The sequence below is a fragment of the Podarcis erhardii genome (genome assembly GCF_964252035.2).
Source record: "Podarcis erhardii genome assembly, chromosome: 16".
NCBI lineage: Eukaryota > Metazoa > Chordata > Lepidosauria > Squamata > Lacertidae > Podarcis > Podarcis erhardii.
This window is the reverse complement of record NC_138514.1, coordinates 34,571,728-34,587,346: the sequence shown is the minus strand read 5'-3', so window position 1 is coordinate 34,587,346 and position 15,619 is coordinate 34,571,728. Positions and strand designations below refer to the sequence as shown.

The following is a 15,619-nucleotide window of genomic DNA, read 5'->3' as shown; positions in this document are numbered from 1 at the left end:
TCCAAGAAAATTTATTCACAATCAACTGACTGGTTTATGTTGCTGTTTGGTACAGGACAGCAAGATGACACCTGGTTAATGTGCACAGAGTACCTACAGCCAGCCAAGCTATTTTGGCACCTGAGACAGAGAATTTTCTCTGGGAGTAAAAATACAATAATAAAGTGAGCAACCAACAATTTGCTGCCATCTTATGCCATCTTATGAAACCCTCGAATCATTAGCTTGAGCAGCTGTTCCACTCTGCCTAGTGGCAGAACCGGCCCTGGTTATATATAAAAGCTGAGTACTGTTAAAGGTAAAGGTAAAGGTACCCCTGCCCGTACGGGCCAGTCTTGCCAGACTCTGGGGTTGTGCGCCCATCTCACTCTAGAGGCCGGGAGCCAGCGCTGTCCGGAGACACTTCCGGGTCACGTGGCCAGCGTGACAAAGCTGCATCTGGCGAGCCAGAGCTGCACACGGAAACGCCGTTTACCTTCCCGCTGGTAAGCGGTCCCTATTTATCTACTTGCACCCGGAGGTGCTTTCGAACTGCTAGGTGGGCAGGCGCTGGGACCGAGCAGTGGGAGCGCACCCCGCCGCAGGGATTCGAACCGCCGACCTTTCAATCGGCAAGTCCTAGGCGCTGAGGCTTTAACCCACAGCGCCACCTGCGTCCCGCCGCCACCTGTGTCCCGCTGTTATTACAGCGGGACTGTAATACTGTTATTACATAGTACTGTTATTACATAGTAATTTGCAGTCATATATTTCTCTTCAATAATTTCCCATGAAGCACTCTAGGAGCATTTTGAAAACATTTCTATGCTAGATTCAGAGACTTGGGGAAATGTGGTGTTATCAGATACACCTTTCTTTCCCCCCCCCCCCCGCCAAGTGCTCCCTAAACCAGAAACTGGTTGACAGAAACAGTGTAAAATTCTCCCTCAACATATCCCTTTTCCCTCAGTTCTCCACCTAAGAAAAATAAAAATTTCCCTCAGCTTCTTCTCAAATTCCTCCTCAAAAAAGATGGCAGTGGGGTACCTGTCACAACACCATTGGGCTTGATAGTCTTATCCTCCTCATAAATAGAGATTTGTATTAGTAAATGAACAAGAAAGAAAGACAAGTCCTGGTGACAGACGAACAGTCTCTGTCTGTGGGGTGAACGATCCTTGTCGTCAGAGCAGCCATTTTGTAACCGCTTGGGCAAAAATCCACAAAATGGGTTCCTTTTAGAAGACCTTTGAATCAGCTCTTTCTAACACCCTTGCATAAATTCCAGGTGTTTACCATGTAATTAGCTGGAGCTCAAAAGGGGGCGGTTTACCAAAAAAAAAAAAAAAACCCCAGCCATCTTTGATTTCTGTTCATAAGCTGTGCCCTTCTCTTAACCTTGGGACACAGGTAAGCACCTGTATAAATACAGTAGGATATTTCAGTTTGCAAATATACAGACTAATTCACACTTTTTAGAGGGAGATGAGAGAATTGCTATAGAAAGAATCTAATTTTAAAGCCAAGGTTTATTTTATTTTTGTTTTGTTTTAAATTGGGCCTTAAAAAAAGCTTATACCCAAAAATGAACAGAGGTTAAAAAGGAAAAAAAGTTGGGTATTTAGAAGTTTGTTCAGTATAATTTTAAACACAGCACTGGAAGATTCTACTAGGATATTTATGAGCCTGACTTCTAAAGGGCTCTTTTTTGTCTTTTGCCTACCGAACATTTTCCAAACTGTAGCACATCCAAGCTGCTAAAGGAGCAGAGATCTGATATACTGTAAATGTTAAGTGCTTTTTAATGGCATTTAAAATTAAGCTTTAGCATATGGAATTCATATAGAGTAGACAAGTCAGAGTTTATAATGTTCTTTAGAATAGCCCTCTAAAATAAATAGAGTGCAGTGAAGCCTCTACCATAATATATACAGCCGAAATTCTTTGAAAGGATAACAAATTAGGACTCACATCTGATCTTAGGTGTTGCTTAAGTTGCAACCTACTCTGTAACTGCCTTTGGTAGCATTTGGCTTCGCAAATCAAGCTGGGTCAACGAGCCACTGGATCTTGCCAATTTTCTGCACCCTTTTCCAGGAAAAAGCCCTGGGTATGAAGTTTTTTTTTTAAAAAAAGGAAAAATTCTGGCCGTGCATTGACATTTCATCATGATTATTAGCTGTTGCATTTTTGGTGTCTGCAAGCACCATGCCAGCGACTTGTCAGTTAAATTTTCTTAATGAAAATGTATTTCTCAACCTTTTGGCAACTGCTGGGGCTTTCAATCAAAAGCTTGGGCAATACAGTATGTGTGTATGTTTTATATATTTGTGTGGGAAGAGACACTATGGATCAAAAGCCCGGCCTATCCCACCTCTCCAGTAGGTTGTAGCAATGTAGTCATCAAAATTGGATAGAAACTGAATTTGTGAGATGTTTCTCTTTTTTGATTGAAACATACAAAGGAAAGCACAGGCAGAATGAGATAATTGGGCAACTATCCAACCCAACTGTGGTTGGCAGCATCCAAAACTTGCACACCCAGGCCAAACAGGTCGGTCTGTCCTTTGAAACAGCGGACTATAATAATAGAAGTCATTCTCCAGTTTTCTCAGCTAGCAAGTCATGTGGTTATCTGGCTTCTTGAATGGCACAGAGACAGTGAATAGAAAAGGCAGGGGCAGCTCTACATAGCCTCCAACATTTCCCCGATGAAAATAGGGACGTCCCATTCTATAATTTTACCATTTACACCCCACACATCTTACTGGGTTGCCCCAACCACTCTGGGCAACTTCCAATATATATAAAAACATATAAAACATTTTTAAAAACCACTTCCCTATACAGGATTGCTTTCAGACGGCTCAGAGGTTGGATAACTCCATACCCTCCAACATTTATCCAACGAAAATAGGGACATCCTAAGGAAAAGTGGGAGATTCCAGGATCAAATCAGAAACTGGGACAGCTTCTCTAAATCAGGGATGTCCCTGGGAAATAGGGACACTTGGAGGGTCTGGCTCTACCTTTAGGCAAATTATGATGGAGGGAAGGCTAGCAAGCCCCCAGCCCCATTCCCATATTTCCTGAACAGGGATGAAGAGGCTTGGTGGTTGCTGGGCTGGCTGGGCCTGCCTTGTTTTGGCCTGGCTGCTTTCTCCCAATGTGCCACAGAGACTGGGATATTGAGAAAAGCCCTGGAGACAGAGTGGCAGCCAGCTCAGGATCCTACAGCCCAACAGACATCACCTGTGCATGTCCACCCATTGCTACACTGACACAGCGCATGCTGGGACTGCTGATGCCCCATGGCAGCATTTGTTTGAGAGTGAAGGAAGCAGGTGTCAGACAAAGTAGTGAGCGGGTAGCAGCAAGGAATTAAAAGGAATTATACCAGCTGGATGTACCACAGGGCCTGCTCAGCACCTCCTAATTCGGTCTGCTGAGGAAAATCAGTGAAGGGCCATAGCTCTGTGATAGAGCACCAGCCTTGCATGGAGACTCAATTCCATGGCATCTCCAGGCAGGGCTGGGAGAGAGACTCCCTTCCTGAAATCCTGAAGAGCTGCTGCCAGTCAGTGGTAGACAAGACTGACCTAAATGGACCAATTTTCTGACTTGCTATATAGCAGCTTCCTGGGTCATTATGATAGTTTTATGTTCTAGTACTATTTCTATCAGGTAACTGGGGGGATGCTGGCCTGTTATCAGCATTTGTTTTGGTTCAGGAAGTGTGGATATGATAAAGGGACCCCTGACAGTTAAGTCCAGTCGCGGACGACTCTGGGGTTGCAGCGCTCATCTCGCTTTTCTGGCCAAGGGAGCCAGCATTTGTCCACAGACAGCTTCCGGGTCATGTGGCCAGCATGACTAAGCCGCAGTTTCACATTAAAAGAAGGATCAAACGAATTTCTCCCCCATTCCATACAAACCACACTTTGGCCAAAGGAAGGGAAAAGCAGACTGAGTTCACTCAGCAATAATTGGGAAGTTTTGTGGTAGTTGCCCCCTCCCACGTTGACACCACAACTTAAATCTTTCACCCTAGCTTATGAGCAGAGGGGGAACAGAACACCTCCAAAAGTTTGCAGGTGAGTTTTTAGTCAGACTATAGCATTGGCAGCCCCCCCCCCCAAAAAATAGATATCTCTCTATATCAGAAACTACACACCTGGGCTTCATGGAGCTAGACTATGTTGAGATGCACATCTTCCTTTATTAGTTGGGGAAGACGACAGCTGTTACACACCAACCCCATGAAATGTCAGCATGGAGAGGAACTGTCACATCCAAAGTTCTCCAGCTGGCCTTGACATTCTAAAGAAGGGAGACAGAAAAACCCACCACCCCACTAACTATGTTCTCTTCCATCTGTATACTGTACAGAGAAATGGGAGTTTTGTAAGCAGAGGAAACAAATAGATTACCAAGTCAAATTATTCACTTACTTTCTATGTAGATTTGCTCAGTGGGGAACCCCTGTGAGCTGCAAAGTATTCTGGATAAATTCTAGGGCAGGAGAAGGGCTGACTGGTCTTACATGGCCTTTGTTTGGAGGGGGGTGTTTTTGCACATGAAAACATTATACTAGAAATGGGTAATAAGGGCAATGTTCCTCAGAAAATATGGTGGCCACCTTCCAATATCTGAAGGGCTGTCTGATAGCCACCAACATAGATGGCTTTAAAAGAAGATTTGACAAAATTAATGGAGGAGAGGGCCATTGGTGTCTACTAGCCATGATGACTATGTTCTGCCTCCATTGTTGATCCAGCAGTCTTTTCTTATTTTCTTAAGACTGTGACTGGGGTTCATGGGAGATGGCATCTAGCAACATCTGGAGAGCTGCAGATTCCCCACCCCTGAGAGATCAAATGGAGGACTGCATCCATGCCACACAACCACTGCTCTTCAAATAGCTCCCAATGAGCCTATTGCATGATGTAGATCAACCATCCCCAACTTGGCACCTCATAGATGTTCTTGGACTACAGCTCCCATCATCCCTGACTGTTGGCCATGCTGGCTGCTGGGAGTTGTAGTCTAACAGCATCTGGAGGACACTGGGTTGGAGAAGGTTGCTGTAGACGTTTCTGGACTGTCTTTCTATGCAATCAGATCACTTTGGCAGCCCTGCGTAGAACACAGCAATGCTGGTGGCCAAGTACAAAGAAAATTAAGAAAAAGGCCAGGGCTAAAATAGCTAAGCGATGAAGTGAGAGTGACTTATTAGGTCTGATAATGAAGTGATCCCTCCTCAGTTCAGTTTGTCCTGGGCACATTTGGATAGTCACAAATGGCTTTTAAATTAACTGTTAGAGGAGAAACCACTTAGGGGATTTGTATTTATTTAAAAATCAACCTCTTTTTTTTTAATTCCTTCTAGCAGTCCCACAGTTCCTGGCTGTGTTTGGCAATTATTGACATGAAGCCAAAAAGTCCATCCAGAGATTGATCAGCCTTTGAATCACAGAGTTTATCTGGTAGGGGAGGTAGGAATGTGTGTTAGACTTTTTGGCTAGGGATTTCTGGCTTGTTTTGGACAACATCCCCAACCAGTGAGTCAGCAGCAGTGCCAATGATGGAAGTGGCAGAATCCCTCATCCCAACCAACAGAGACATATACCGGTACTTGTATTGTCAGAAAGAGCATCAGGTGTGCTTGTATGTGGGAACTGGGCAACAGCCTCTCAGGAAAATAGCAAGCTGGCTTATACCTAGTCAGACCATTGGTCCATCTAGCTCAGTATTGTCTACACTGACTGGCAGCATCTCTCCAGGGTTCCAGGCAGGAAGTCTCTCCCAGTGCTGCCTAGAGATACCATGGATTGAATTTGGAAACTTCTGCATGCATAGCAGATGCTCTACCACCAAGTTACCACTTGTCTCCTGAAAATAAAACAAGATTCCTGACCCTGGAGTTTTGCACTAAGAGTTGCTTTAATACAGGAAGCTGTGATATAGAGAGTCGGCCCCAATAGCCCATTTAGCTCAGTGTTGTCTACAATGAGTAGCATCAGCTCTTGAGGGTTCCAGATGGGACCTGGAGATGCCAGGGACTGAACCTGGGACTTTCCACATACAAAGCATGTACTCTCCCACTGATCTATGGTTCTTCATAGAGAATCCTGAGATCCCTTCAGAGTCACTTCTTCCAGTGACACCACCATAGGAGGTACAGGTGTTGGAGAATTCCAATGGAAAGGGAAGTAGAATTTGGTGCAGGTAAGGAAATTAGTCAAGCAAATGTGATCAGTATTTGTTCACAACATTGTTGAGGGTGGGGGGTTAGGTGCACAAACAATACCTGATTGGTGATTTTTTAAAAAATTGTTTTGACATTTCCTTTACATTGAAATGGTTGTAAGCTACATAAATAGTTATGTATGTTCTTTTTCATACAGCAGACAGCGAAAAGAATAACATAATATTAGGCAGAAAGCAAACTGCAGTAGAATGGAAACAGTGCTTGTTGTGACAAACACATGTTAGAACAGAAACCACTGCCTAATTCTATGTTCACCCCTCTGTTTAAAACCACTTTTTTTGCACTTTGTTACAGCTGATGGACCTTCAGATTCTAAGAAAAAGCAAAGTCCAACCGCTTATGATCTAGAAAACACTTCTTAACTCAAAAGAGTCAAATAAAGCCCATTATGCTTCACTTCATTACAGAGTGCCATTTAATATGACCCAAAAGAAACCCAGAACGTTGAAATATTGTTTAGCTAGAGCCGTAGCTACAGGGGGGCTAGCCAGGTTTTTTGCCCTGGGGGAAGCCTCTAGAGGGGTGTCATTGAGACTCCCGGCCTCTGTGTGTGTGTGTGTGTGTGTGTGTGTGTGTGTGTGTGTGTACATAAATGCACAGGGTGGGTGGCAAACTAGGTCTTTGAACAGGGTGAAATAAAGCCTAGTTTTGCCCATGGTTTAGCAGTAGCACTCAGCAGGGCAGAACTGAATGGAGGGGCGGCATTGTTTACCTGGCTTCTCAGGTGGCTGGGGAAACCCAGCCAGATGGGTGGGGTATAAATTTATTATGATTATGATTCCTAATGCACAGAGGTCACTGCTGGTAACCCAGGGAAGGAAGGAGAGGGAGGCATAGTTCAGGTGCAGTAGACACAATCTGACGCTCAACGGTGCACCTGAAATGAGCTGACTCCCCTTCTGCTTTTCCCCTCCTCGGTTACCAGCAGTGACATCCATGTTGGAAAATCAAGTGTAACACTGGCCCAATTCACTCCGCCACTTACTACTGTTCTTTAGATCTAGCACCAATGGTGGAATCGTAGAATTGTAGAGTTGGAAGAGACCCTACCGGTCACCAAACCAACCCCCTGCAAAACAGGAATCATAGCTAAAGAATTCTCATTGCAACATGTTTTTTTGGAGGGGGAACGTGGTTGAATGAAGAACTTTCCCAATGCTTTAAAAACAAAGAAATGCAAGCAGCATGCACACTCCCATGTTGTAGGAAGGAGCCTACAAACTTCAACAGACAAAAAGAAGCCGCTTCAAATTGCAGAAGTGGAAAAATTAAAGTTTGATGGATGAAAAAAATATTTTCATCCATCAAATAACTGGAGAGGATATGGATTCAAAATCTAGCATTTTGTTGGCAACACGACTTTTTGAAATTTTATTGGAGGGGGGTAGACAGAGGAAGAGACAGAGCCATTTCACCTTATTACACCAAGAGCAAAGTCCTATATTCACCAGATAAGTGTGAACATCTTAAGCTGTTACCTGTAATTCTATAATTGCGGAACATCAGTACTGAGGGCAGAATTCAACATTCTCCCATTTGCATTGAATCAAACAAACAAACCATCAAGTTTCTAGTCCTTACAGCTGGGCTTGAAACAGTATGGACAAAATCTGATGCAATCTAGTGGGGCAAGGCTTTCAGTGTCTCTTTGTCCCATTCCCCTACCTTGCAGAAGAAGCAAAGCCTCAGCAATGATGTCTAAAAATTGTTGTAATTTGCATTCTGCAAGCTTTCCTTGGTGGAAATTTTAGGTTGCCTCCTTTTTATTTTATCCCCACTTCCTTTAAAAGCACAGATTATACTAAACCTTTCGTGTATGAGACAAAGAGTCAGCAGAGGCCTTTTGGAAGAAGAAAAAGAGGCAGATGACCCTACAGAAAATACTTTAGAAAAGATCAAAGCACTTCCCACTAAGGTCCCGTTTTCCCAGGGCATCAAAACCGTCCCATCCCCAATTTCTCTTATCAACCACGCCACTCTTTGCCATGACGTTCTATATACAAAGTGAGGGCCGTCCTCTTTGAAGTGCTGGATTAGCCTGGGCCAGATCCTTACTCCAGAATAACAAACAAGGCAAGTTCAGCGGGAGTTCTCCTTGCTAGTTCATTTTTCAGCCCCAAATCCACTTTTCACCAAACACAGGAAACCCTGAACCTGTGGCCTTGCGGACAGATCGAAGAGATTTATCTGGTGGCAGTGCCATGGAGGTTATGTGGAAAAGGGGGAGTTTTTATATTTGGGTACATGTTTTTATAACAACTCATCTAATTCTTTTTTTAATATTTAGAACATTCTCTCACACATCTCACAGGAAGGACAGTTAACCCCATACCGTTGCACGAGAGATTTAAACAAAGATTTCATTTCCATTACCATAGGAGGGGAACAGAGTTTGGTTGCTTTACAAGCTGGTTTTAGACTCTCCCAAGGCACCACCCACACCTCAAAATTGACAAAATTCCCCCCCACCCCCAAAATAAAAACCCATAACAGAGCTAAAATTAGATTACCATTTTATTCAAATGTAAATCTTGAAAAGGGCCCTATAAATATCACAGAAGTGGGATCGCGGTTAACGACCCTGCTCTGTTTCATAACCGCTTTAATTGCTCCCATAAAAGACAGAACCAGTGTTCTCCTAGGGGCCAAGGGATGGTCTCTTAAAATCAATAAGCCTTAAAGGATGCTGTTCAGAGAGGACCCAGCCATCGAGGGTAAGTTGTCCCACCAGCTTCAGCCCACCAACAGAGCAGGGGGTGTGGAACAGAAACACTGCACCAGAGAACAGCCTACATCACACACAGCATTTTGATTTATTTTTGCATGCCATTCCTGACTTGCAAAAATCTTGCTCCTGCAATTGTGAGCCTCACTGCTCCAAGCAGAATAATCTGCGAGCCAGCAAATTCTGGGATGGGCTCACTACTTAGCGGTAGAGCACCCACTTTGCATGCAAAAGCTCCTAAAATTCATTCCATGCCATCTCCTGTTTTTTAAAAGGAGCAGCAGCAACACGGTAACTGCACAAATCAGATTCTCAACAGCCAGGCTGCAGTCCTTTCCCTAACAGGAACTGTGTTTTTGAAGCCCTGAAGCTTGAAATGTTGTGGAGGGCCTTTGGCAATCAGCAATGAGGTCTTGATAACCCCCTGTTGCCTTATTCACATCCAGCTTCATTAACAGAGAGCTTCTTTGCAATGTCATTTTCTGGAGACAATATGTAGAAATAATTTAAACGCTCTTCAGCAGAACAGTCAACTTGCTGCGGTGCTCCACCTTTGCAACACCTGCACCACTGACAATCAAACTTAAGGATTGTCGAAATAGATACCACCATAAATTAATGATTTGAGTCATGGAACTCAAATTGCATCTACTGGACCCAATTCTTTAAAGCAATGTGGACGAATATTGATTTCGGGGCCCCTCTGGGATTCGGGGCCCTGAATAGCCTTGCCATGTCCGATGACACTGATCTAGACCAGCGGCCTAATTTTGCCAACAGATGTCTCCGGGAAAGAAGGGCAAAACCACTCAGAAAGGTGTTTGAAATACAAGTTCATTGTTTAACTTTGATAAGATCAGCACAAGAGAAATTGCCAGCAAATTCTGCTTTTTGGAGTTTGCATCTAATGCATAATTTCCAATTAACTCTTTTTTAAAAAGAAGAAGAAGAAGAAGATATTCTGCATGCCAAAATAAAGTCATAATAAAACTCTGGAACTGGAAAAACACACAGATTTATGCACTGCGATGTTCAAAGCCTTGTATACTTCTACACACCATATTTTATCCATGAAGGAGTCAACCCATTTTATGCAAAGTTCAGGGAACTTGGTTAACATAAACTTCTTTTTGTTTAATCTTTTGATGATTCCCCTTATAATATGAAATAATCGCTCTGAGTTTCCCCGCCCCACCTTCTGTAACAAAAACAGTCCAACGTTGAAAAGATAGCGAGTGCATTTTAAAGATGTTTCCACTTTATAAATCACAGGCTCTTGGCAACAACGGCGTGCCCATTTGCAGCGTGGAGGTTGCTCTGCTTTTTCAACATCCCCCCGCAGATCAAGCCTACAAGGGAGTAATGAACCTAGTACGTAGGCGCTAGCAGTAAATTGCTGGTAATTTATAGGGCTGGCCTCGTTCTAATGCATTCAAAGGGGAGGGAAAGAATAACGTTTCCAAAGCCGATTGTAGCTGCTGGGACACAAGTCCTCCCTTGTATCACACCCCCAATCTTTAAAAATCAACCACGATCGCTTCTCTTTTCCACCTCATCAGTTCACCAAACAAGTTGGAGAAGCCCTGATTATCCAAATCCACCATGGACAATCCTTGGTGTTATTTGAACAAGTAAAATCAAACAAGGAGTGTCCATAGTGAATATGGATAATCAAGGCTTGTGACCACCAGGGGCAAGAATTAGGATGGTAATCTATTTGGTACCAGGTTGATGTATTGCCCCTGGTTGTACAGATATTGGGAGAATCCTGATGAAAAGTGAAAATTGCCAATGTTCACTTATACATCCCATGTCTGGAATGGAAATGAATCCCGTGAATGGGGTTGATGTTCTCCTGCAGAAATAGCAACGGATTTTCAACCCACCATAGCCCCAGACCACCACACCCCTGCCTCTCCCCCACAATGTCTGGGCTTTCTCCAGTGTTAGTCATCCTCAGTCAACCCATTGAGATTAATGGACCCAAGTTAGGTCAGGTTCACTCATTTCAATTGATCTACTCTGAGCAGGACTAACATTGAATAGATTCCTCTACCCACAATTATAGTGGAGAATTTCAAAGAGGTCAGTGGCGCAAGGATCCAGAGCTCAACTAAATAGAATACATACAGACAAAGGACATACACACACATTTAAAAGCAACATTTAAAAATGACAGGATTTTAGAAACCTACCTTCCAGCTTTAGTAATGATCATTTCTGTGCCAGCTTCGTGAAATTTCTTCCATAGTTCTTTCTCATGCAGGTACACCTTGATGTTCTCAATGGTCTTCAACAAGCCAATCAAACAAAAAAAGAAGTGAGAAAGCCACAAAAACTTAAACTGAGAAAAGTCAAACAAAACACAGCTACTGAGGAAAGTCGGTTAGGCCAGACCAAGCAGTAAAGAGAAGAAACAAAATTGGATTTTGTTGTGAACTAAAGGCCAGGCTACCCGGCTGACTGCTCTGGAATTACTCCCAAATCATGCAGGCTCAGCTCTTCCTTGAGTCTAGCAAAGCCCTGTGCAGGAGCCACACATCAGCTGATCAGTGATGCCTGCAAAGCCCTTTAGGCTGAGCCAGGTCTTAACCCGCCCCACACCTGGTTCCTATATGTAAGGGCGGTGGGTGTGGCTTCGCTGAAATAGCCAAATGGGAAGGCCTAGGAGGACTCAATTACACCCACAGATCAGAGGTTCCCCACCCCTGAGGTAGAGGGTGTGGGGCTGTGCATGCCAACCCCAGCTCGACGCATGCAGTCCCACCCACTCCCCCTTTCTGCTCATGGGACAGTTTGAAGTGGCAGCGGGGGGGGGGGCGGTTAAGTGCATCAACTCAACGCGAGAAGCGCTCTGGTGTGAAGACAGAGGCTGGAGGATAGGTTTGCACACGTGACCCCACAGTCATCGTCATAAGTACACAGTAAATGTCCTTGTGTCACATCAAGATGTGACCATCAGACTTTTTCAACCACTGCAAGCTTGTGGCAATGAGAAGATCCCACAGCACCCGATCCCAGTCCACTGTTTCTACAAGCTCCCCTGCTTACCCCTATGTCTATAATTTCGCCTGCCGTCAGAAGTTCCCTGGTTCGGTTCCTATCACTCCCTGTTTTCATTTATTGTTATTTATGTACCATCAGGTAGCAGCTGATGGAACAGACTTCTGAATGAGAGAGCCTGGAGAGCTTCTTCCAATCAGGGCAGACAAAACTGAGTTAGATGGACAAAATAGTCTGGCCTGGGGTAAAAGAGGTGTCTGTGGTCCTTTCTAAAAATTCACACCCTTAAGAATATCTCTTGGAATTAAAAGCAAGTGCCTGTACAGTTTGCACATGTTTACTGAAAAGTCCAACTACATTAAGTGAAGCTTAGTTACCTTTTCAGGTAGGTAGGAAAGCTTGAGGTTGCGAAGATAGAGTCTCAACCTGAGGCCACCTATAGAGTCTATAGCTCACTAACCAGATCTAATCAGCTGACTAGATTGACCAAAGACCAAAAGAAACCTCTCATTGGTTGACTTCACTGAAATCTGCATTTCCCTTCATTTAATGGCTGGTGACTTGTATTTCACTTTAAGATCAATTTTCTTTGACTTTTCATAATCTGCTGGTAATTTGTCTTTGCTTTTCCTCCCCCTCCCTCCCCAAATAATCAGCTATCAATCATCAGAGCAAACAAGAATTAAAACTGAGCTTCAGGGCTTGAGGCATAATTGTTATTACTTAAATGCATGTTGAATTTATAACACAACTGGTTTGGTTTTTTTAAAATATAATTTCAGGAGCAAATGCAGGCTCCCTCTCAGTTTCACCTCTCAGCTTTATTATTATACGACTGGTTATAATTCTGATACAGGAAAGTTGTCAACACTTTATAAAAACACACTTACTAAACAGATTTAGCCAATCAGGAGCCAGGGTGGATTTGCAAGGAAATTTACAATCTTTCTCCCCCTTTTGGCAGAAAGGTACACAATTACATTTAATTATTGCATAAAAATGGCAGGATCTATAACTCTCTTTTTAAAGAAAAAAACAAAACCAACAACCCAAAAAAATGTGATTACAATAAATAATTTGGCATATAATACTACTGTGTGGTCAGAACTGTTTTTTTCCTAGCAAGGCTAGCAAACAAACCACATGGTTAAAACCAAACAAAAACAAGGAAGATGGTACAGGTTTTTAAGTCAGGGTTTGCCCCCCCCCCCAAAAAAAAGTGAATTAAAAATACTCCATTCTTGTAAATCCTGGGAGCCAGTACAGTGTGTTAAGTGTGTCAAACCTGGAGAGGGGAAGGGGGACCTGTGTTCAAATTCCCTCTCAGCCATGCAGCACACTTAGGTGACCATGGACCTTGCCCCCATATATCTCAAACTATAACCTGAATACAGTGGTACCTCTGGTTACAAACTTAATTCATTCCAGAGGTCCATTCTTAGGCTGCAACTGTTCTTATCCTGAGGCGTGCTTTCGCTTATGTGGCCTCTGGCGCACGATTTCCGTTCGCATCCTGGGGCAAAGTTCGCAACCAAGAGCAGCTACTTCCGGGTTAGCGGAGCTCGTAACCTGAAGCGTTTGTAACCAGAAGCATTCGTAAACAGAGGTACCACTGTATTAGGGTTGATGTGATGATAAAATGAATGGCGGATAATGGTGTACGGCACAGTCAGCTCCTTGGAGGAAAGGTGGGATATAAACACAATAAATAAATTTATTATGACCCCTAAGAATTGTCCATAGACGGGATTTTAATACCCAGTGTTTCTGTACAGGTCTCTATCATGGGTGTGCCTTCTCATTCAAAAGATCTAAGCCCAGAACATGCAGCGAAGCAACAGGCAGCCTCCTCTGAGGACCAACCGTTCTGCCACATCTCTACACTGGGAGTGATGGAGCGATCCACACCCAATGCAGAGCTGCAACGAAACGGCCTGACACCAACAGAGGCTCATTGGAGGAAAGAAGCAAGCACAAAGCCATCACTCATGCAGAGTGACCATCTCTGAAGGAGAACCATTCTTTGGAGCCTCTGCAATGGAACGACCCAATGAGCTAATCACACTCAAAACAGACACCGTGGAATTCCTTACCTCCAACAGAGGCTGAGCTGAAGCAGCCACAGAGCATTAAGTTATGCAGAGATACTACAGGGCAGCCTCCTCCGTTGGGAAAGCAATTTTGGTGCACAGGAGACTTTAATAACTATATTTGTGTTTCGGAACGACTGCTTTAAGCAGACAAAACCAAATACAATCAGGAGCTGATTATATCAGGGAAGGGTGTTAAGCATGATCTTTAGGAGCATAAGAGCCCTGCTGGATCAGGCCAAAGACCCGTCTAGTCCAACACTTTTTTTCACACAGTGCCCAGCCAGATGCCCATGGGAAGCCTGCAGACAGGACCCGGGTGACACAGAACTCTTTCCCTTCTTGTGTATTCCAGCAACAGGTATTCAGAGGCATATTGCCTCCCAACCACGGAAGCAGAACATAGACACATTGGCTAGTAGCCGCTGATACCTTTATCCTCCATGAATTTGTCTAATCCTCTTTTGAAGCCATACAAGTTGGTGGCTATAATTTCCTCCTATGGGAGCAGTTCCATAGTTTAATTGCGCCCAGTGTGAAGTACTCTCCTTTTGCCTGTCCTGAATCTGTCAGAAATCATTGTGTGGGTGTGAATTCTAGTACAGTGGTATTTTGGTTGTCGAACTTAATCCGTTCCGGGAGTCCGTTCAACTCCTGGAACCATTAGAAAACCAAGGCGTGGCCTCCGATTGGCTGCAGGAGCTTCCTGCACTCAATCGGAAGCCGTGGAAGCCGCGTCGGACGTCCAGCTTCCAAAAAACGTTCGCAAACTGGAACACACACTTCCGGGTTTGCGGCGTTTGGGAGCCAAGCCGTTCAACAACCAAGGTACCACTGTATTATGAGAGGAGGTGGAAAACCTCTCTCTATCCACTTTCTTTACACCATGCCTAAACAGACTCATTTAAACATGCTGCATACCTGCTCTGGATCTGGACCCTGGGGGCTGTTCAGAGGCGTACTGCTGACTCCTGCTACACCCAGAACAGGGGAACCCGTTGTGGTTTCAGAATGGCCAGGGGCCTGGGGCACAGCAAATCCATCCTCCGGCTCAGACAAACTTTTCTCCTGGAGCATTTCCTAAAAAAAAAAAAGGAAACAAAGGGGTTTTTCAGTCAGTTGGGTAATTTCCTCTCAAATTCCACAAGTGAATATTCCAGACTTTTAGAAGACATCTGAAGGCAGCCCTGTTTAGGGAAGCGTTTAATGTTTAATAGACTATTGTATTTTAATATTCTGTTGGAAGCCACCCAGAGTGGCTGGCGAAACCCAGCCAGGTGGGCGGGGTATGAATAATAAATTATTATTATTATTATTATTATTATTACTATTACTATTACTATTACTATTATTACTATTATTCCATATAGCTCCAAAGGTTTGTTTCCCTACAGTCAGGATGGGGAATCTCTGTTGCAGACAATAGAGACCCCTGTGGAACCTTAAATGAAACACCTCCCCCACTTAGGCTCATAATTAGGAGGAGAAAACGGAACAATTTCCCCGTAAAAAATAAACAGCTCAGTTAATTCCAAGCCCAATTTTGAGCCA

General features: G+C 43.9%; 1 protein-coding gene and 1 long non-coding RNA gene across 11 annotated transcripts in view; one reads left to right on the top strand and one right to left on the bottom strand.

Annotated features, from left to right (window-relative positions):
• TBX4 (T-box transcription factor 4) overlaps nucleotides 1–15,619 on the bottom strand; it is a 101,410-nt gene that overhangs the window by 31,170 nt on the left and 54,621 nt on the right. For 8 of the 10 annotated variants that reach the window (XM_081844176.1, XM_081844180.1, XM_081844183.1 and 5 more), the window contains 2 exons: nucleotides 14,990–15,148; nucleotides 11,171–11,265 (listed from right to left, as the gene is read on the bottom strand). In XM_081844176.1, coding sequence (XP_081700302.1) covers nucleotides 11,171–11,265; nucleotides 14,990–15,148 — 254 coding nt within the window. Of the gene's footprint in view, nucleotides 1–1,950; nucleotides 2,034–4,153; nucleotides 4,709–11,170; nucleotides 11,266–14,989; nucleotides 15,149–15,619 lie in introns of those variants that run through there. The other 2 variants (XM_081844185.1, XM_081844177.1) reach the window with 2 other exon arrangements.
• Nucleotides 4,896–6,646, top strand: LOC309331818. Its single transcript, XR_014151988.1, has 2 exons — nucleotides 4,896–5,465; nucleotides 6,545–6,646. It is a non-coding gene; the product is annotated as an uncharacterized lncRNA (long non-coding RNA).